Here is a 22,468-nt window from a genome sequence, read left to right as displayed (position 1 = left end):
AACTCTGTCAATGCAGAAAAAAAATCACTGAATATCAAACAATAGGAGCTCCCATAGCAAATATGAAAGAATCATTAACTGAGAATCTGATACTCTCAAAGGAAGAAAACTTCCAGATGACACTTATGCAGGCTGGCTGCTTGAGATCTGCTCATCAGGTCTATTAAGGAAGACTCATAAATGCCTCAGCAACCCCACATGATCATCAGATTGGTGTTTCCTAATAGCGCACACCAGTGGTTACACGTGAAGTTTCCAGACGAGGACTAAGAAATAGGTCATATCCCAAATGCCAGACACGAACAAATGTGGCAGAACATGTGAGTCCTACACACAGTCAGTCACAGCTCCTGCTTTGCTGTGAGTCGCCTGTACATTAAGTTCCAAACATCATGGCAGACACCACTGATCATCTAATCAGACAACACAAACACATTTATTCAAATTTCTAGGAGGTAAAAAAATATCAAATACTGATACTTTATGCATGCTCAGGGCCAGCTTGTAAATACTGCATTCAGTGATATCTTTACACAAGTTTGCATCAGTGAAAAGAAACTGGCAAAATCTCTCTCGCCAGATCACCTTGTCAAGTGGTAAAGACTAAAAGAGAATGTTCCATCAGTTTTAATTTTTAAATACGAATGTCACATTGGAAAAATGACATAAACACAGTAAAATAAACTGTACAAAGGCAAAGTGGAATAACAAAAAATATTTTACTAAAACATAAGATTTACAGAAATTTCCAGACAAGCCATGCAAAATGGTCACAAGTTTTTTCTTGAAGGAAGGATTCTACACTTGACAGCAAAGTCACAATGTTATTAGTGAGGGCTGTGATATTTGTTTAATGTTCCCATTTTGGTTCAAACAATCAAGCTTGTCCATCTATAGCGTCTAAATAAAGTTAGACTTGGCTAGAGAGCATATTCTACAGAACTGGTTAGCTGCTTTTAACCAATGCAATTAGATCACCATAAAAAAGGGGGAAAGGAACACATAAAATTAAAATAAAACCACCTCTCCCCGTCAAAAAAAGTAATAAAGAAAAACACCCACACCCCTGCAGCTAACCCTGACAACTACCTTCGTGCACAGTGCTTTATACTCAAGCCATGACGGGGAAATGAATAAAAGCAGAGAAGGGCCACTGCTTTCAAACATTTCACAACAATCCGGATGGTACTTCTAGCCTCTGCTCATGCTTTACAACAGTGAATCAGGACAAGACATAGATTTGCTAATGTGCATTTAATCACCAAAGGACTGAAGATGTCTGGGCTTTTATTCTGTAATGTTTCTAAGACTGTGTCCATTAAATGCAAACAAAAAAGGAAGTCTTGGCAGAACAGGAGAAGTGATGCACACTTGATGATCAGATCGAGTTTAAGGGCAGATAGCCTAGTCCATGCCTTAGCTGCTTCTGTGGCTTGGGCTTCGTTGGTCTTCCACTGCTCCGCTACATCATTTGCTAATGGATCATCTGGACTGGAAGCACTTAACAAAGCCTGGATCAATAGCAGGACTGTGTGGATCTGCAGTGCTGGGGACCACTTACCTTTCAAAATATCTAAACATATTCTTCCCAGGCACCTGGGTGGCTCAGTCGTTAAGCGTGTCTGCCTTCGGCTCAAGTCCTGGTCCCAGGGTCCTGGGATGGAGCCGCATCGGGTTCCCTGCTCCACGGGAAGCCTGCTTCTCCCTCTCCCACTCCCCCTGCTTGTGTTCCCTCTCTCACTGTCTCTCTCTCTGTCAAATAAATAAATAAAATATATTTTTAAAAAATTTATAAACACATTCTTCCCAACTTGTCTACATTTGAATGATAAATTTTGGTCATGAAATGTACTTTAGGGGCTGCCATTGGGTATTCTTCTGGTAGGAATAGTTCAGGCTTAAAAGTCCCTCCCTCAAAGGGGGAATTCTAGGGGCCAGCAATGATCACATGAAAATAAGGGGCATTGCTCTCATCTGGTTCTGCTTTAATGCCAGGAACTGGTTCTGCCAGCAAATGCTGGGTTACCTTGATAATCCTGTGGGGCAGCCCGGCCATCTTGTCGGATCCCGAGTTCAGCCTCTGGTCTCGAATCTGGCTCCGCTCACCTCACCCACAAGTGCTTGGACTTGGTTTCTACCAAGATCTGATTCCTGCAAAGGGCCAGGTGTTACGATGATTAGATACCAATAAAACAGTAGTGTGCCTTCCTCAGACATGGCTTTAATTTCAATTCAATTCAGAATTTTTAAAAATATCTAAGTATGAGAATGAAACATTTTCTCAAGATAGAGGCTAGTGCTTGATGGGCCCAATCTTCTCACACTAGAACCCCCAAGTTCTGGTTGAGGGTTTGAATCACTGTGTGAGCAGTCTCCACCCTCTGTCCAGTTCTGGGGCCCCTCTTTCCCCCAGCTAACTCCCCACCCAGGTAATCCCATGCTGCCCCCCCAGGTATGTTTATTTAACAAATAAATTGAGTGAGATTAATTTACAGAATCACTGCCTGCTTCTTGTTTTATTTTTGGAACATCCTGGTCAATCCTTGTGCCTTCCAACAATATTCCAAAGTAAAACACGCTGAAATAGGTAATTTCACAGTAAGCACAATTAGAAAGCAGAGGTTGAACCCCCCCTCAAAGCCCCCCACCACAACCACCACCCCCTCCTCTTGACTACAGCACAGACAGGCTCCCTCCAGATACAGGTCCTGCCTCAGCCCTGGCCCTTTTAGCCGGGAGCATCCTCCTTGCCTTGCTGGCTCAAGGTTTCAATTACTGAGACCTTCTGGAAAGCAGCCTAGATGAATGATGTCTGATTCCCAAGTCCCCACAAATCCTGCACACATATCAAACAGCTCCTGGCTCCTATTCTCTTTCTCAATTTTAAACCCTTTTAGTTCAATAATGTTCCACTCTAGCGTCACTTAGTCCAGACCTCCTTTGATACATCTGTGAAGTCATCAAATTTCCAACCTAACAAATTCAATGTTAAAAAGATGGGATGGCATCCAATTAACCCTCAAATAAATTTGCTAGTAGGAGGCAGCCGTGCTATGCAAATACAAACATGGCCCAACATAATTTTCTGTAGCAAGTTTCTGATTTTGCAGTATCAAACCAGTGTCTAAACTGATTTGAATTATCTGAACATAGTTATCAAGCTATTGGAGACTAGGCTCACAGCATGCTGGACATTAGAAAATAGGGTGAGGATTAACAATTCACCTTGAAATTTACCTACTAAATGGCTGGCTGAATTTTCCTCATTTTTTTAAAAGATTTACTTATTTACTTTTTAGAGAGAGAGAGACACGGTGGTGGGGGGGAGAGGGGGAGGGACAGAGGGAGAGGGAGAGAGCATCCCTGACACGGCACTCAAGCCCAAGATCCTGAGATCCTGACCTGAGCCGAAACCAGGAGTCAACCGCTTAACCCACTGCACCACCCAGGTGCCCCCTGAATTTCCCTCCTTTTAAAGACAAAACCAAGGGGAAAGCACTAGGTGGTTTATCCAAGGGTACCTGGAGAGCCAGTGGAGTAACAGAAACTGAATGGACACCACTCTAGGTGATACAAATAACCAGAGAAACTTTTTAGTTCAGATTTACCTAAGGTATTTTTGTTTGGGTCAAGCGGTGACAGTTGAGCTGACAGGTGACGGGAGGAGCCCCACTGGAGAAGAAAAGCATGAAACCGTCTTGTGCCTAGCACAGCAGCTAAGAGCAGAGCCCGGGGCGAGGACCCCAGCCCCATGGGGGACCTTACGGTCGGTAGCTCTGAGCCGCTTCTTCGTCTCTGACATTGCTCCGAACATTAAAAACCACATGTGAGCATAAACCATGCAGACCCACTGGGCCGTAAGTCCTCAGCATTTTGGTCCCCAGACCAAACCCAACTCTAAGGACATTCCCCTACAATTAGATGTGATGTTTTTTGTCAGCTTAGTATTCCTAAGTTTGTCTCCCTGCCACAGACAGGCAGGCAGGCTGGGTGGAAACGGGGCTCCAAAGCAGGTGGACCTCAGTGCAGCCGTTGCTGGGCCACTTGCTACTGAGGAACTGCATCTAAGTTTCCAGCACCTCTGGGGCCGCACTGCCCAGACAGCTTCTCCTGGCAGCAGGTCCAGCCGCCTCACCTGTGCAAGGAGGCTGTGGGCCTTCTGAAAGCCTGCTGCATGGCTGGCCCCTGGATGGCGTGGGGAACCTGGATTTGGAGAGGATCTCCCTGCCGCTGACCAGTAAGGGCAGCCCACTGTGTCTAAATTTTGTAGTTTGAGAGGATACCAGCTTTCCTTCTGGGATTCTGCAGTCTGGGTGTGTGCCAAGCAGAGGATACCCACATGACCAGCCATCAATATCAGCGCTGGGCTGTCTCTGGGGGTCCCAGGTTGGTGACAGTTCACGCTCCTTGCTGGTGGGGGGTGGGTGGGAGGGAGCACTCCCATGACTCCCCCGGGAGAAGACTCTGGAAGCTGCACAGGCTCCTCACTTGCCCCCACGTGCCTTTTCCTCTATTTTTTTTTGTTGTTGTTGTTTTGAAGATTTTCCTTATTTATTTGAGAGAGTGAGCAAGTGAGCATGAGCAGGGGGAGGAGCAGAGGCAGAGGAAAGGAGACTCTCCACTGAGAGCAGAGCTCCACATGGGGCTTGATCCCAGGACCCTGAGATCATGACCTGAACCAAAGTCAGAGCCACCCAGGCATCCCATTCTCTGCTGATTTTGCTACATATTCTTCCCATGTTGGGACTACATGGGGTGGGATTACAGGGGTGATGTGTGAGAGGCTGATTCACCTTAGCTTTGTGAAAAATGGGCAAGTGCCTACCTTTGATCAGTTTGTGGTAAAATGGAGATAATCTATGTAAAAACATTTTATAAAGAGTAAAGAATTACACACATAGGTGGCATTGTTGCTTTTAAATGGCAAGTATTTTTTATTATATGTCATTGCTAATAAATAATAGGTGCTTACTAAATACAGACACAAGCCAAATTCCAAACATATACCAGGGTGTCAACTGGATACAAGGAACACTTTCTCTCCCTTTGGTGGGAGAGATGCTCACACCAGCAAGAAACCTTGATTAACGTTACTATTTTCTGTCCTCATTAGGCAGTTCTATCCATTATCTGACAACTTCTATTTATAATTCTAGGAGAGAGAAAAGTAATTTGAGGAGAAAACAGAATTTATTTAGGGAGTGATAAAAACAAACAGAAAACTACTTACAGTGAGGATCGATACTGTATTTGACTTTCTTAAAAACAATCTTACCCTACAGCAAAGATACGAGGTTATACTGTTCAGCCTAACAAAATGTTACAGCTTAAAAAAAAAATTTTTCCCAAGAAACTGCATCCTTATAGCTGAAGAGGGCCAAGGAAGAGACCCTGTGTCCCACTCAGTCGGTGGTGGGAGTGGAAGACCCCTCAGCTGGAAGGTGGCTACAGAAGGAACCGACAACACGGCGATGCCCCAGGACACCACAGCATCACCGAAGATGTACTTCGCTCCTGCCCTACTTCTCTAGGATGGCTTTCTCAACTCTCTTACACTTCTTCAGCTCAACAGTCAGTTCCCAGTATTTGAGATACAGCCACATGAGTCTCCCATTCTGGCGTTTGTTGGTATTCCAGACGTCGCCACAGTATGTGTCGTGCTGAAATATGTCGGTCAGGCCAGCCGCCATCTGCAGGTCGGCGGCAACTGGGTCGGTGGATGCTCGGACCAGTAAGTTCTTCTCGATTTCCAGCCGCCTGCCGCGGGGGAGGAGCAGGCTGCAGTAGATGTTCTGTCTTTCCGTAAGAGCGTCTTCAAACTCTTTCAGCACAAGCCTGGCCCTCCTCTGCCAGTCATCTTCCTTTTCCAGGAAGCTGAGATACGCACTTCTCAGGGGCTGCAACTGTCTCTTTTCTTGCATGACCTGAGCCCGCTCCTGTTCCAGAAGCTTCTTTTCTTCTACCAACTTGCGCCCCTGAGAGATAAGGGCTTCTCGGTAACTAGTTGTTCTGTTTTGTTCCTTTTCAAGTTCCAAAGACAAGTGAGCAACCGCACGCCGGTTTTCTGAGATCACGGCGTGGTACTTGGCTTCAAGATCCCGCTGGAAAGCAGCTGTTCTCTGACGGTACGCTTCTCTCTCTTTTTCTATTTCTTTCTGGGACTCCCTGGACCAAATCCAACCTGACACGAATAAATTGGGGGAGAAAAACACACTTAATGAGAAGTCAGAGCTGAGGTTTTATAATCTTTATTTTGAAAAAGCATAAAGCACCTAAGGACAGCATTTCAATAAAATCTTAAGCCCTGAAAGGTACAGGTAACATTTTGTATGAAACCATATAATAATCAAAATTCTTATCTTAAAATCAGGTAAGGCTCCCCAAGGACAAGTGTGACAAGGTTGCTGACAGTTCCCTTCCAGACTCCTCATCTTCTCTGGCTGAAAAAATACACCACTGCTTTCTTTTGCTCTCAAACTCACCACCAATGCCTACTCTGGCCACAGGGCCTCCACGTCCTACCGCCAAGGTTTAAAAGTCAACACTGCTATGCTTCCTGTAATGTTGGCAGGTGATTACAGAACTGAGTGATTTCAAAGCGCATTCAGACTTGCCTGGTCATCTCGCTTCTATTCTGACAAGGGTACATAAAAAAGGTGGAGGAAGATTTCAACCTCAAGACATGGCCTGGTTCCCTTTCCCCAAACCAGGGAAACTTGACTCTCACAAACATGGGACAGACTGAGGAGCAGCTGGGCCTCTGTCCTCTGCTGCATGGAGAAATCCAGTGCCGGGAGGCTCCTTTTCCCTCCCCAGCACTCAAGGCGGTGTCCTTGCCATTCGGGTCTTCTTCCCCCGCGTCCCTTGAGAACCATCCTCTGAGGCAGTATTTGCGTGCACCTGAAAGTCATTTCCACTTGAAGTGCTGCTACCACCCCAACTCTATAAGCATGAGACCAAACGCATTCTTTCCTCACCTACAAACAGCATCTAGGCCTACTGGTAACGGAAACTCGAAAGCACACATCATCTTCATCTCCACCTTCCACTGAAGTTCACAGGTAGGGGGACTGGCCGCTAGAGCAGCAGTTACAGTTATCATCTGATAAGCACTGAGAGCTCTGTGAGAAGGGGAAGAAGGAAGGACTAATTCCATTTAGGGTGCAGTCAGGAGGGGCTCACGAAAGAGGCGAATGGGAACCAGTCTGGAAAAACGAGGAACAGCTGGTAGGAAAGGCCCCCTCTAGGCAGAATGAACAGGGACAGGAGTGGGCATCACATGTCCTGAGCAGATGGCGTCCAGGAGTCACTGCAGGGCTTCTACTGAGGGGCTGAGCACATCCTGGAAGTCAGCAGGCCTGAACAACAGAGGTCCTCAGAGACTCTGGTAAGAAGTGGAAGATCAGAGGTGGGGGTGCAGCAGGGGGCAGAGGAGGCCACTCTTGCCTTAACCCAGGTATGAGCTAATGGAAGTACCACAACTGACACACGGAACAAGTGGCGACTGGTACAGAACACACCGAGCTGCACATCAGACTACACGGTACAGGCTGTGACTACGGGCAAGTCTGGGGTGGGTGGCACTGAATCAGGAAGGCCTCCAGGAAGAGGTGGGACAGAGACGTGACACAGGTGGGGGAGATCACCAAGGACGTGTGCAGAGGAAAGTGTGGAAGCAGAATGGAAAAACCTTAAGTCTGGGTCTGATCCTAGAGAACCCTGCCTTATGACTCTGGGCAAACACAATTGTGCACAGCCCCAGTTTCCCAAGGCAGAGAAGAGAGTGGGGGCTCCTGCTTTTGGGGGAATGAAACAGAAGTACTCTTTCCTATTCTTCCTGCTCAGCACAGTCGGAAACCCTGCGTCGTAAGTACGGCAAACCAAGGGGGTTCTTAAAGGTGGAGAACCGCAGGACGACTGGCGAGGGACCTCAGGACCCAAGGAAGGCTACAGTGGTGAGTCCCCTGGGGTTTTATTTTGCCTCACACTTCCCGGACTTGGAGCTGAAATGCCAATGTGAATACTTTCTTTCAAAAAGCCCCAGCACAAGTCTGCTCTCTCTGGCCAAGGGGCTAGGAAGGTGGCCTAGCAAGACAGAAACTTCAACAATAACTACTCCACTCTGGCCACACAGCAAAGTCACTGTGGTCCCATCCCCATCCATCGGGCAAAGGCTGATGGGAGCCCCTCCTGCTCCCTTGGGGGTGGTGTCAGAGGTGGCCAAGTGGGGAGCAGTAACAAGATCTCCTACCTCTCCCAGGCATGGAGGAGCATCTGTGGGAACCTGGGGGAGCCGCACCCCCGGCTCCTGCCCAGTGGTAATGAGGGGACCAGAGGCTGAGTGCGGAGCTTGGACTTCCATCCCCACCTAGGAGTGAGGCAGCAGAGCCACCTTTCCCCTGCTAGAGCCCTATCCAAGAAGAATCCATAGAACGTCCAAATAAAAGGTCAGCCTCATAACATAATGCCCCAAATACACAGGTTTCAGTTGAAAATCACTCTTCATACTAAGAATCAGAAAGATCCCAAATTGAATTTAAAAAGATAATCAGTAGATGCCAATACTGAGGGGACAGAGATGTTAGTGTTACCTGACAAAGAGTTTAAAGCAGGCATGACAATACAAAGTCTAAGCACAGAAATAGGACATACAAAAACAAGCATATGAACGTTTTGAACTGAAAAATACAGTAACTGACACAAAAAAAACATGATGCTGAAGTAAGTGTGGAGAAGAGAGAACTCTGCCAAAGGGCTAAAATAATAAATCGCATAGGAACACAGACATAAAACCCTGAACAAAATACTGGCAAATGTAATTCTACAATATGTAAAAAGGATTATATGGCATGACCAAGTGGAGATTTATTTTCAAAGATTTTTTTTTAAGATTTTTTTTTTAAGATTTTGTTTATTTATTTGACAGAGAGAGAAACAGCAAGAGAGGGAACACAAACAGAGGGAGTTTGAGAGAGAGAGAGAAGCAGGCTTCCCACTGAGCAGGGAGCCTGATGTGGGTCTCGATCCCAGCATGACCTGAGCCAAAGGCAGACGCTTAACGACTGAGCCACGCAGGTGCCCCAAAGATTTATTTATTTGAGAGAGAAAGTGCATGCGAGTGGGGGGAGGGGCAGAGACAGAGAATCTTCAAGCAGATTCCCTGATGAGCACAAAGCCATAGCCTGACATGGGGCTGGATCCCATGACCCATGACATCATGCATGATCTGAATCGAAACCAAGAGTCAGACACTTAATTGACTGAACCACCCAGGTGCACCCCCCCCAAAGTGGAAATTATTCCAAAAATGTAAGACTGGTTCAATATTCAAAAATCAATCAATGTAACCCAACATATGAATAGTCTAAAGAAGAAAAACCACATGATCCCATCAACTGATACAGAAAAACATTGGGCAAAATTCAACACCCACTAGTGGTAAAAACTCAAAAAGAAAAGAAAAACTGAGGGGAGCTTCCTTGCCTTGATAAAGAACAGCTATGAAAACCCACTGCTAACGTCGCCTTTAATAGTGAAGACCGAATGCTCTTCCTGTAAGATGGGAACTTCTCAATGGGGGCCTGGAGGTGTCAGCCAGTGCAAAAAAGCAAGAAAAGGAAAAGGAAATAAAAGACAAACAGATTAGAAAGGAAGAAAGAAAACCTAAGTCTCATACATTATACTAAAAAAAAAAAAAATTAACTCAAAATGGATCATGGACATGTAAAACTAAACTTTCAAGAAACAATGTGGGACAGAACCTTCAGGATCTAGGGCTAGGCAAAGAGCTGCAGGAGGAAAAGCATGACCCATGAAAGAAAAAACTTGAACTTCATCAAAATTAAAACCTTTGCTCTGCAAAAGCCTCCATTTAGAGAATAAAAAAGCAAGTTACAGAGTGGAAAAGGATACTGGCAAATTAGATACCCAACAAAATACTAGAATCTAGTATGTAGTAAAAAACTCTGAAAACTCAACATGAAAACACAGTATAATTAGAAAATGGCCGAAAGACAGGAACAGACATGTCGTGGAAGAGGCTATACCGATGGCAAATAAGAATGTGAAAACATGTTCAACATTATTAGCTATTAGGGAAATGCAAACTGAAACCACAGTGGGTGTAAAATAAAAACAACAGTGACCTCACCAAATGCTGGTGAGGATACCAAGAAAATGGATCACTCACACGCTGCTGATGAGGATGCAAAATAGTACCACCACTCGGGAAAACGTTTTGGCACTTTCTTAAAAAACTAAACATCGACTCCCATGGAGGCTCACAAGATCAGGTGGTGTTTTTGATTCAGCAATCTGCACAGTGCCTGCCTCCAGGTCAGAGACTGGGCAGATCCAAACCCAGCCCTAAGGGTGTTGCCACTTGGAAGCTCACCAGCCTGCCATCTTGCAAAGTTCTCCTAACCCTTGGAACCACTACCTATGGCCCATGGCTAGGGTGATGAACTTGGTGAGGGAATTGGAAGGCTTAACATTACACTGACTAACAATGATTAATTAGTTTTGAGGCTGGGACAGGCCCCAGGGCAACTCTCATCGTTCCATTTGCTTTCCAAACTCTAGCTTTTATAGCCTTTCATAACAACCTTTACTTCTGAGGTTCCTTGGACTTTTGAAATGTCGCTTTCTGTCCCTGAGAAGGGTCAATGAATATTTTGTATTTTCTTCTTGGTTGTCTTGCTTAGGTAGCATGATCACCGAAAACTTTTATCTTTGCATTCTTATAAAGAGTCTCCAAAAATCTTTCACTACATAGTTTAGAAATTACATTGCCAAGGGGCACATGGGTGGCTCTTGGCTTTGGCTCGGGTCATGATCTCGGGGTTGTGAGATAGAGCCCTGCGTCGGGCTCCACACTCAGTGAGGAGTCTGCTTGAGAGTCTCCCTTTCCCTCTGCCCCTCCCCACATGCATCCCCCCATAAATAAATAAACAAATAGAATATATTGCCAAATATCGGTGTAAACGAGTCTCCTGGCATAGTCTACAGTAAAGGCAGATAAATGAACAGTTGATAAATGCTATTCTCTTCACCCTTCACTTCCTGAGGTAAGCCTATTGACCTGAGAAATCTAAGCACATGAAAAAACACTCCATAAAAAGTATCACTGCAAATAGACGGGAGCTTGTGATTTTCTTCAGTTATTCAGTTTCTCATATTCTTAAGTGCCAATCCAAAACTGTGGGATATGACAAAGTATAAAACTAATTCCTGAACGTCAGAAAATTATCATGTAGTAAAAAATAAAAGCTAAGGGCTGGAATAATTATAACAGACCAGTAACTGGTCATTTCCCCAAAGTCAATTCAAACTAGAGAGAAGCTGGCCAGGTGAGCAGAGGTTTTCAGACTGATTCCCTAAACGTTAAACAGATGACCAAACTGGTTTTCTTTTACACCTATTTTGTTCTCCCCTGTCAGTCCTGATGAGGGCAACTGAACCAAGAGAGTTCCCTTCAGAGAAGTGAAGTCTGGAAAGGAGCTAATAGTTAACTAAAAACCACTCCACACAAAGTATCTTGTTTTATTTAGCCCTCACAATGCTTCAGTGGATAGGGAAACTGAGGCTCAAGGGGTTAAATAATTTGCCAAGGACTCACTGTATGGGATAACACTAGGATGTACACTTGCATCTGTCAGGGTCCAAAGCCCAAGGTTTTTGGGATCCACACTTTCAGCCCACCGAATGCAAATGTTAGGAAAACTATGACTTACGAAAAGCAGCCAATCCCAGCATTGGAACCAATAGGGCATAATTCCATCTGCTTCCATCACCCCCGTCAGCCCTGGAATTAGGCCGGATATTCCAATTTGGGGGGTCATTTAAGTTATTCATGGAGATGTACCTTGAAGTAAATAATAAAACCATTAACCATACAAAAGAACAAAATACATCTGTCACAATTGTATCATCCACTTGGCTCAGTTCTACCTATGAGCCACATAGCACTGAGTCTTACAGGATTAAAAGAAAAAAAACAAGGCCTCAGACAATAGCCACTCACGATATACTCGGGGAGAGAAACAGGTCTCAAAGTGAAATACAAGTAAAGTGATGTTAAGATCTCTAATATAAACAAGCTTCACAGTACGGTTGTATACAAAAATATGTAAATAGCAAGGCATGAAAGCACTGGCCCTCAGGAAATGGCAAATGACATGGAGGGCAAGGCAAGCGGTGTGTGGCGTAGATGGGGACAGTACTAGGAAGGTTCTCATGCCTCCTGACTTTGGTGGCATGAACACCATAATTACAGATGTTTCTGCTTAAAGCTCATGATGTATCTCAGTAACTAGGCTGGGGTCTAATGTGAACATGAATTTACCGATTTAATAAGTACCTGCACTAGGTTGGGCATTTTCACAAAATAGAGCAATGAGACTTTCAGCTTATTTCTATGTGATGGCCACAAATAATACACACTGATTAGAAAAGAAATAATCAGGGATGCCTGGGTGGCTCAGTCGTTAAGCGTCTGCCTTCGGCTCAGGTCATGATCCCGGGGTCCTGGCATCGAGCCCCACATCCGGCTCCTTGTTCAGTGGGAGGCCTCCTTCTCCCTCTCCCACTCCCCCTGCTTGTGTTCCCTCTCTCACTGTGTCTCTCTCTGTCAAATAAATAAAATCTTAAAAAAAAAAGAAACAATCAAGGCTTACATAACAAAAAAGGAATCCAATTCAATTCTGAAAAATTTTAATAGGGCTTTCAGTAAACACTTAACATCTAAAAATATAAAATTCTAATTGGCAATAAAGAAATGCCAAAAATATTATGTTAAGGAGTTTGTGGTAACTATACAATAAAAAATTAGTTCTGAAAGTACTAAACTGCAAAACTCTCAGTGTAGGTCTGTGAAGAATGGTTTTCATTTCTTCTGCCAATAAAGTCCACTTAGGGGGCATAGGGCCTGTGGAAACATACAATTCTAAGAAAAGCAACCTGATCCTAAGTAAGACAAAGGGTTATACACAATTATAATCTTTCTTGCCTCATTTAACACTAGCAAAGATTTGGAAACAACCTAAATGTCAATAAAATATGGGCGCCTGGGTGGCTCAGTTGGTTTAAGCCACTGCCTTAGGCTCAGGTCATGATCCCAGGGTCCTGGGCTCTTTGCTCAGTGGGGACCTGCTTCTCCCTCTCCCTCTGCTGCTCCCCCTGCTTGTGCTCGCTCTCTCTCTCTGTCAAATAAATAAGTAAAATCTTTAAAAAAAAAAAAAATAAAGTAAGAGTGGATGGATCATTGTAAACTAACTCACTAAAATATTTCCAAAATTATATGGCACACAATTGTGCATGAGAAAGATCCTAACAATACAATACGAAACACAGGAAAGTGAACACAGTTTATTTCCCATGCCACTTCATCCCACAAAAGATTTCAGGTACCTTATGTAAAACACACGAAGAACAAAAACACTTCGTGGACCAGAGGCGAAATCAGGCGCGTCAGTGAAGACATAGCCCGGGAAGCTGAACCAGACCCTCACCGGGTCATCTGCCCGTATCCACCGCTGGGGCTCCCAGTGTCACCAGGGCGCCCGCCCCCACCCCAGAACCCGGCCCGGCGCCCTGACCTACTCTGACCCCCGACCCACCCCCGGAGCCCCCGAACCCGGCCCGGCGCCCTGACCTACTCTGACCCCAGACCCACCCCCGGAGCCCCCGAACACGGCCCGGCGCCCTGACCTACCCCAGACCCACCCCCGGAGCCCCCGAACACGGCCCGGCGCCCTGACCTACCCCAGACCCACCCCCGGAGGCCCCGGAGCCCCCGAACACGGCCCGGCGCCCTGACCTACCCCAGACCCACCCCCGGAGCCCCCGGAGCCCCCGAACACGGCCCGGCGCCCTGACCTGCTCTGACCCCCGACCCACCCCCGGAGCCCCCGGAGCCCCCGAACCCGGCCCGGCGCCCTGACCTGCTCTGACCCCAGACCCACCCGCGGCCCTCCCGAACCTACACCCACTCCCCCCAACTTCTCCCTAGGCCCCAGACCTACCCCCGGCCCCTCCGGAACACAGCACAGGCCCTGGCCACAGCCCAGGCCCTGGCCCGGGACCGAACTCGGCCCCGCCCCCGACCTACCCCCGGCCGGGGAGCGCCGGGCCCTGGATCCCCTCAGCGACACTGTCCGCTGGTCCTGTGCGCAGGCGCAATGCTCCACCACCCACTCGGGGTCGTGGCTTGGTGCGCAGGCGCGGTGTCCCCGCGTCCCGGCCCGGGCGCGGCTAGATGCGCCGGCGCAGTCCGGCGCGGGGGCTGGTGGGACAGCGCCTTGGAGGACAGACATGTCGAGGGTCCGGGTGGTGTCTCGGCTGTTGGGCGCCCGGCGCCTGGCACTGACCAGGGCGGTGAGTCGGCGCCGCGGGGCGGGCAGGGCGCGGGGGCCGAGATGGGGGCAGGACGGTCCCCGCAGCGCGGAGCGGACGCTGAGTACCCCCGGCCCCGGCCCGGGGAGGGTCTGCGGGCCGGTGCGGGGAGGAGGTCGCCCAAGAGGTGGGGCCGACCCAGAGGGCGGCGGGACGTTTTCAGAAGCCCGCCGGGCTGCGTCCGGGTGAAGGTCATGACCCCGCGTGCCGCCCTGGGGCCGCTTCCCCCTCCTGGGATCCCTGCCTGGGGTCTGGGGGCCTCGCGGATCAGCGTTGCCGCAGCCCCGGTCTTCAGCGCGTGGGGAGGCGTGTTTGGCCAAGGTCACTCGGACAGGTAGCGGCCCATGGGTGCCCCGGGCCTCGGAATCCAAAAGCGCCCTTAGACCCCGGGCGGAGGCGGAGGCGGGCCCACGACCGCAGGCGCGCGCGGGCCGGGCGCTGTGCCTGCCGCCGTGCCGCCCGCCCAGCGGGACCGTCGGTACGGCGCCCGCGGCCCGGAGGCCGCAGGCGGGGTCGGTGGGCGGCACGTCCGGCACCCGCGCTTGGGCTTCCCTCGCGGTGGTTCGCAGAACCGAGCCTCCGGGGAAAGCGTAGACCTGGCAGTACAGTTTAGGGCCTTGGTTCTGGTTTTTGTGTGGTGGCGTTTTGCGCGCTTTTTAGGAAATCAGACGGAGAATACCAGCTCTCTGACCGCAAAACCACGTTTGGGCGAGGACGCCGGGAAGTTTGGTTTCCCGTGCGCTGTCAGGGGAGGTGGGTGGAAGGTGCCTAGAGTGCTCGGACTCCGGGCAGCGGTGGAGGGCCCCGGGGGGAGACTTTCTGGAGCCCTAGCTACTGGATTGTGTCACGTGTACTATTTCCAGGGACGCCTTCAGAATCCATCTTTTCGGGTTTTATTGAGGCACAGTAAACTTAGAGGGTTTAGTTATTTGGGCTCTTTTAAATGATCCTCCGCCTACTTGCTCAGTAATGTAATTACAGAGTGAAAATCCCAGTAGGAACCAAGGCATTCAACAATACTGACTTGACTTGTGCCTGTAATTATACCTGCAATTTTCTCCTTTTTGAAATGCAAATATTAAAAGTTAAATGTGAGAAGGTCTAGTCAGCCATCCTGCCAACACCAGAGGACAGTTGAAATGCTTTCACGTGTTGCTGTGGTTGGTGCTTACTGAGCAGAGGTCCCCACTCTCCAACCCCCGTCTTGGGCTCTAAGACACAAAGGATGGAGGGAGCCCACAAGTAGGAAGTGGAACCCTTGGTCAGTGGGGTATTGTTAGTCAGGCGTCCCTGAGCTGACTTACCTACAGTGCTTCCTGCTTTGTTAGGTGAGGTAACTCACTGGTAACTGGTGGTGGTTGTGGGGAAGAGCTAAACAGGTCTAATCCACAGTCACCCCAGACCGGTGCTCCAGGGCCCTTGTACAGACGACACCCCTCCAGCCTGTGGGACTTGCTTCACTCACCCACCGCCTGCCCTTTGTCAGTTTATGAAAACATTGTCCTTGAAGCTGGACTAGAAGAGTTCTAGCTCTGAGCTTTCGGCTCAAGAGGTCAGGGTGTGTAAACCTCTCCTTTTGTGTTGGCTTGATTTCAAGTGATCTTGGTCGAATCACTGTTAGCTGCCGGCACTTTCCCTTCATTATCTCCTTGAATTTTCACCACAGTCCTTTATTTAGGGACTTCTGAACATGAGGGCAAGAAACATAGCAAAATTGAACCACCACTTAGGCCTACTAGAAGTTGGTCTTGGGTTTTTAAAAAAGTTTTTTTATCTTGATGAAGATAGCTTTTCCCATCCCAAGCAATATATTTAGTGGAATTTAGGATTGTCAGAAACAAAAGCATCCAATTAGCAGAACCAAAAAAGAAATGTATGATCACCAACTGAGAAATGTGCCTGGAGAGTACATGTTGAGAATAATTTGAACAAAATCCACAGAGAATTTTTCTTTATCTCATTTTGTTTAATTCTGTGGTGTTTCCAAGTCATTTTATACTTACAGCTGCTTTCAAGTTGCAAAATTATCAAACCTATTTTGCCTTTGTTTCATTTTTAGTTACCCTAATGCACTGACACAATTTGCAGACTGTCCTAGTTTACTGAAAAGAAAAGTAAAACAGAGGATCTGAGATAGTTGCTGGTTAACTGCTTCAGATGAGATTTCTCAAATTCTTTAACATGAAAATCCAAAGTACTGTTCTAGAGTAAGTCAGTTTCTTTTTTTGAATGTATTATTTGAATATGTTTTAATGGTGTATCTAGAATTACATTATTTAGGCCATTGTAGTAACCTTTCGTTTTGTTTTTGGGGTAATTATACTGCAGTGGCATTCAGTTCTGCATTCTGTGTGATGTTTTTCCTGCTTCATTTGAAAAATTGTGGCTTGGTTTTGATATGTGATCTGGATATGCATCTTATTTTGGAGTCGCAGAGATTTTTCCAAAGGCTCCTTACCTGGGGCAATGTACAAAATCTGGTGCCAGCCAGGCAGACCTGAGTCCAGACCTTGGGTAGCCTCCCTTTCTCTGTGGGCTTAATGAGGATTCTGTGAGATAACCCGTGAAACCCTTGTGTGGTGCTCATCTGAACCACAGCCTATGGCCGACAGCCTGTGCTTGGTAATCTTGTGAAATGTGTTTTAAGAAGCCCTGTTTTAAAAACCTTTAAATTTTTGATGAAAATAATTACACATAGTTTAAAAAAAAAAAAGAGCCAAGGAATACAGAAGGCTTTATAAATGAAAAGGAGTAAGACCCTTTCCTTCCCCAGACCTGTTCCCCAGTGGAATCAATTCTAAATTGTTTCTGTTATTGGCCCCTGGTGTTTACCTCCATTTTTCTAGCTAATATGCAGGTGTATTTTTGTCCATTTTGGACATTGCCTTGTGCTGCTAAATGAGGATTTAGTTCACGCTCCTTTATTGGCTGCTTTTTCTGATTGTATAGATGAGTTTCTTGTTCATGATTTGTAGGTGCATGTTATTAGATGAGGACTCCCCACTTTGCTAGACGTCACACTTCTTTTCACTTTTTTCTTCCTTTTACCGTCTATTTCATTCACCTGTGCTTTCCTGACATTAAAAGGTCTAAGTGTTTTTTAATTCTACCTCTGAGGTAGATTTCCTCATTCTTCTCTATGTTGTCCTGTTTGATAGTTTAACTTCAAAAAAGTGTTAAGTGACACAAAAAGAGTTTTATCTAAAGACAAATTGGGTTAATATTGGGCTTTACAAATTCTAATTTTGTTCCTCAAATCTGATTTAGATGAAAAGCTAGTAGTCTGTTTTCCACAGAGTTAGTGTGATAATTTCTTAAAGATTTCATTATAATAGCTGTCAGTGTTTAAGCTAGGCATGTGTGCGTGTCTGTCCTTATTCAGCATGAACATCCTAAAAAGAAGAAATACTTAGGGAATCTGTTTCTATTTTATTTTTCTTATAGTTAACTGAAGCAGGTAAGTTTATAATCAGAACAAAATGGGATTGATTAGGAAAACCTGTATGAGATGTTTTACAGTATAATACATCCTTTTCATGTTGATTATTGTCATAGGATTTGATACATATGATTCAGTTTTCTGAATTAAAATTGTACAGGTGGTCATAAGGTCTGGAAACATAGACAAATATAATAGTTTACTGATACTCCGACAAATGTTCAGTGATTGTGGTGTTCCTCACTAGAAATTCATAGTTCAACAAGCTTGTGCAAAAGTTCACTGAACAATGTGCACTGAAGGGGTATTTCCATCAGTTCCCCTCCATCTACAGTGCATTGCCTAAGGTGATTTGTGTGTCTCCTTTTTCACTGAATGAACTTGTGCCCTTAGAATACTTGACATGTAATCAAGGAAGAAGTGTATGTTGTCTGTGTCTCCGGACTGTGTGATCACCCATATATATATATAATTTTTTAAGTTTCACATACTGTAAGTCTTATAAACATCTTTGCTTTTCATATGATACCAAGAAAAATGTGAATACCAAAAACGAGAGAACGGAAAGACAAAAATTGATTTATTTTGCCTTTAAATTCCATACCACAACATTTTACTGAAAATGAAGTGATTTTTAATCTGTACATTAGAAACTCTAAATGATACTCAGGTTTTTTACGAGTTTGGTTTTAAAATAGATTTGAATTCACAGCAGGTCTTACATACAATGATTTCAATCCATCAGGCACTCCAGAATACAATGTGGAGGTATAAGTTACATGATGACTTCTTCATAGTCCAAGGAGATAAAGACCTTTTTCAAGGGGCACCTGGGTGGCTCAGTTGGTCAAGCGTCTGACTCTTGGTTTCAGCTCAGGTCATAATCTCAGGGTCCTGAGATCAATCCCCATGTGAGGCTCCCCGCTCGTGCACATACACTCTTTTTCTAAAACAAAGTTTTTTTTTTAAAAAAGACCTTTTCAAATATGGAAAGAAATTACTCTTACTACAGTATTAACCCCTAAAAGGTACTCTCCTTTATAGATGACAATATTATTGTCAGTTTCGTATGCTTTTACTTTATAAAGAACGCCTGGAGGAAGAAATTTCTGGAGGTTTTCCCAGATACATACAGCTACATATTTTTGTCATGCTTACAATAGCTGCAAAGTATGGCCCATCCAGATCCAGATTCTTATGATCAAAGGCCTTCATAATTGCCGCCTCCATATACTCTTTGAGGTTGGTCAAATTCATAACGATTCCTGTAACAGGATCGGTGTCTCCATGTACTGTCACCACAACTTTATAATTGTGCCCATGGCCATTTGGATTGTTGCAAACTGTCCAAACAGTTTCAGATTTTCTTCATTACTCAGAGATTTGCTGTGGAGCCGGTGGGTCTCCTGAAGGAGTTGAGGTGGGACAGGTGCCCTGCATTCATGGCCTCACCTCCCCACTCGGCTGGCAGGGGTCACTCACTGTTTCTATTTTAATTTCAGTTTGGTATTGCAAAATGTACTGTTCTTTTTGGAACTGTTACATTTATGTTGTACTTTATAAAATTTTCAAGAACATTTGTATTAAAATTCTTTGACTTCTTTAAGATGTGATTTTACCAATTTTAAAATTGTACTAAAGAATATTCTTTTTAGTTTTTAAATTCATTTTCTGAAAGAAAAAGTTGGCTTATGTCAATTAAAACAAATGTATTTAAAGTTGAAATTGAAGAATTCAAGAATATTGCTTTTATCCGTTCAGATCTACTTAGAAATCCAACAAATTTATTTGTAATTGGAGTATTAGCATAAAGTCAACTATTTGTGACAACCATCCTTTTGTCAGAGCTGGAGGAAGCCAAGAGGTCGGAGCCACCTGCGATTGATTTTTCAAGTGGCCAAGCCCTCCAGCCTTGGCCTGAGTCCCTTAATCTTAGAAGGAAGTCCTTCAGTTCAAAACTGTTCAGTTAGAGTTCATTTTGTATTTTGCCATATTCTCCTTCCTGTATTCCCCTCTGGTTGGTCCTACGGAATAATTTATTTATTTATATTATTATTACTATTTTTTTACCCCACAGAATAAGTAACGTCTCTTCCAAATTGCAGAATACCTGAAGACATTGTTAAATGTACTTAATTCCTGAAACTGTTCTTTATGAGATTGCCAAAACTTCCATTTCATCAGTAGTCCTCTAAAATGCAGTCAGCAGAATGGAAAGAATGTGACCTCATCCTGGGCTGTGATTTCATTAATACCAGTTTTCTTGAGTGTTTATAGGGTGGGACATTTAAGCCAAAACTTGGAGAGTTGTAGAGGTTAGCCAATGAAAGGCCCAGAGACGTGTCCAGAGGAGGGAATAGCGCCGTGGGGTAGGACAGATGAGAGGGCGTGTGCCTCGAGCCCAGCACAGATGTGGAGCGGGGGGAAGCAAGCTCTGGGCGTCTCTGGGCCTGGGGTCCTCGCATTAACAGTGAAGGGCTGATCTCACTGGTGCTGAGGTGTCACAATAAGCAGTAAAGCCTCTTCTAGAAAATGGATCTCCCGATACACTGTCCAGTGCCTTTTCCAGTGAACCACACAGCCTTGCAGACATGTGGTGCTCTAGGGTGAACAGGGTTATGATGGGTACGGTAAAAGTGCTTCATTGTTTGCAAACTACCACTTTTGCAAAAATAGATGTCTTTCCCTTATTCTCCATGAAGAACCCTAAGTTAAGTTAACGTGAAGTTGTGCCTTTTCCTCTCTGAGTCTGTGAGTGTCCTGTTTGGAAACAAGCTTCATTTAGAAGGGCTTTTCCTGGGTGCCAGGTCCTTGCCACATGGGCCTGCCCTGGGTCCTCACCCTTCAGGGTTAAGTAGAGGACCCCAGCTGAGCTGTCCAGGTGAAGGGGGAGCGCCTGGTTACTTGAAAAGGTTCATGACTTAAGGGAAAGTTTTGATGGCTAATCCTGTTCCATCTCCATCTGTGTGTCAGCAGTGGCCAGCAACATGGCAGACAGGCACCCGAGGTTTTCACTTCGCTGTTGATGGGAATAAGAGGTCTTCTGCTAAAGTTTCAGATTCAGTAAGTTTGCAACTTTTTGTTTCCTTATAAATGATATCTTTGGCTTAGAGGAGTAATAATCTATACCAGTTTTCAGTATATTGGAATAATACACAGTTCCTATTTAAAGGAAAATATTCTCATTCCAATGATGCTCCAGTTATTTTTAGTATATAGTACTTAATTGTGGTACAGATAAAAGCACAATCATCAACACTTTTTGCTTGTACTTCATAGGTATCTATAAACCAGAGTAAAAATTAAGTCAGAGCAGCAAAATAATAAATAACAGATGAACGTTATTTAGTGATGGATGACATAGGACCATGAAGCCATTCATGTGTAGGCTCTTTGTGTTTACTGGTCCCGTTCTGTTCTCTGCCCAAGACACATTTGTTTACAAGTTCTTTTCTCATTCCTCACAGTAGTTACTGAATGCTAGTTGGCACCTTCTCAATCAAACACAAACATGGTCCTAAAGCAGGGTTCCAGTCCTCAGTGCTGAGGTGGTTGCACAGATGGACTGGAAATGTGCTTACCTAAATGAAACACCATATTAACATTGTCGTAAGAAACTTGCTGATCACAGGTGGAGAGTCACGATCTACACTGTGTTATGAACTTAGATTCGTATAAGCATAACCTATGTATATATTGCTATAAACATAAAAAGATAATATACTTGAATAGAAAAGCCATATTTAGAACTAACATTCTGATTTGTGTTGCTTTCCTTTGCTTCTGCAGTTCTTTGCTTTGAGACTGTACCTCTTAAGCATTTCACCTCATGGTGGGTTTCCTAGGTGCTAGGACGAGTGCTCTCCTTTTGGCAACTCTGTGTTTGGCCCTGTCGATGTGGGCTGCCCCTGCCATACACCATGTGGGGCCCCACAGGGTGGAGGCCCTTCTTTGCTGCAGCTGCTCTTGTGTTGCTCCTTCCGTTTCTCTGAGCTCTTGAGCTGCAGCCACAGTCCCTGGTTGACAGATGAATTGTTCCTTTCCAGATTTCTACGCAGTACCCAGTAGTGGACCATGAGTTTGATGCAGTGGTAGTAGGCGCTGGAGGGGCAGGCTTGCGAGCTGCATTTGGCCTTTCCGAGGCTGGATTTAACACGGCCTGCGTCACAAAGCTCTTTCCTACCAGATCACACACCGTTGCGGCCCAGGTAAGAGAAGGGGGCTCCCTTAGTGGTTTTGGCACCTGCGCAGCAGTGCAGTCTCCTGCCACAGGCCTCCTTCCCACCACACTCCAGCCACGTTTGTCTCTTTCTGCTCTTTGCACCCATTTGCTCAGCTTGGGGGTCTGTGCCCACACTGCCACCACCCCCACTGCCAGAGCCACTTCTGGGGCCTCTTACACTCTTTTCTGCTGCAGTCACACTCAGGTCTTCTCTGAGCACCCACCTAGACCCCTGCCCACATCACGGTTTGTCTTCACTGTACTCTTCCCAATCCGAAATGAGCGTCTCTGGGCTTGCTGCCGTTGGCCCCGGATCTTGTGTTTACTGCCGCAGCCTCAGTGTGGGCCTTGTTAAATATGATGGTGATGGCATGAATGTGTAGGCCTTTAAATGCTCAGAATTTAGGGAAGAAGAT

The 22,468-nt window shown here is 45.7% G+C and overlaps 2 protein-coding genes and 1 pseudogene across 4 annotated transcripts in view; 1 reads left to right on the top strand and 2 right to left on the bottom strand.

Annotated features, from left to right (window-relative positions):
• Window positions 1–466: 466 nt before the first annotated feature.
• On the bottom strand, window positions 467–11,856 carry LOC113928415 (annotated as a pseudogene).
• Window positions 4,911–14,204, bottom strand: CCDC127 (coiled-coil domain containing 127). 2 transcript variants are annotated; one of them, XM_027604320.2, is made up of 3 exons: window positions 14,108–14,204; window positions 11,733–11,863; window positions 4,911–6,181 (listed from the first exon to the last, which is right to left on the bottom strand). In XM_027604320.2, exons 2-3 carry the CDS (start codon window positions 11,851–11,853, stop codon window positions 5,520–5,522), a joined length of 783 nt encoding a protein of 260 aa, XP_027460121.1. In that variant the 5' UTR covers window positions 11,854–11,863; window positions 14,108–14,204; the 3' UTR covers window positions 4,911–5,519. The 2 variants fall into 2 exon arrangements, with proteins under 2 accessions (XP_027460121.1, XP_027460120.1); XM_027604319.2 differs by having other exon boundaries at window positions 14,022–14,158.
• A 16-nt stretch (window positions 14,205–14,220) lies between these two features.
• SDHA (succinate dehydrogenase complex flavoprotein subunit A) overlaps window positions 14,221–22,468 on the top strand; it is a 30,064-nt gene continuing 21,816 nt past the window's right edge. Inside the window, exons 1-3 of one of the 2 annotated variants that reach the window (XM_027604318.2) lie at window positions 14,221–14,373; window positions 20,807–20,893; window positions 21,877–22,038. In XM_027604318.2, coding sequence (XP_027460119.1) covers window positions 14,311–14,373; window positions 20,807–20,893; window positions 21,877–22,038 — 312 coding nt within the window. In that variant the 5' untranslated portion in view covers window positions 14,221–14,310. Of the gene's footprint in view, window positions 14,374–20,803; window positions 20,894–21,876; window positions 22,039–22,468 lie in introns of both variants that reach the window. The other variant, XM_027604317.2, reaches the window with a different exon arrangement.

This window comes from Zalophus californianus, chromosome 5 (genome assembly GCF_009762305.2).
Source record: "Zalophus californianus isolate mZalCal1 chromosome 5, mZalCal1.pri.v2, whole genome shotgun sequence".
Taxonomy (NCBI): domain Eukaryota; kingdom Metazoa; phylum Chordata; class Mammalia; order Carnivora; family Otariidae; genus Zalophus; species Zalophus californianus.
This window is presented reverse-complemented; position numbering and strand designations above follow the sequence as displayed.

Excerpts from the sequence above, each read along its gene's own strand:
- CCDC127 (XM_027604320.2), bottom strand. The coding sequence starts at position 11,853 with ATGAATAACTTAAATGACCCCCCAAATTGGAATATCCGGCCTAATTCC. Across the intron at positions 6,182-11,732 it reads GCTGGGATTGGCTGCTTTTC|GTTGGATTTGGTCCAGGGAG; the intron begins GTAAGTCATAGT and ends TATTCGTGTCAG.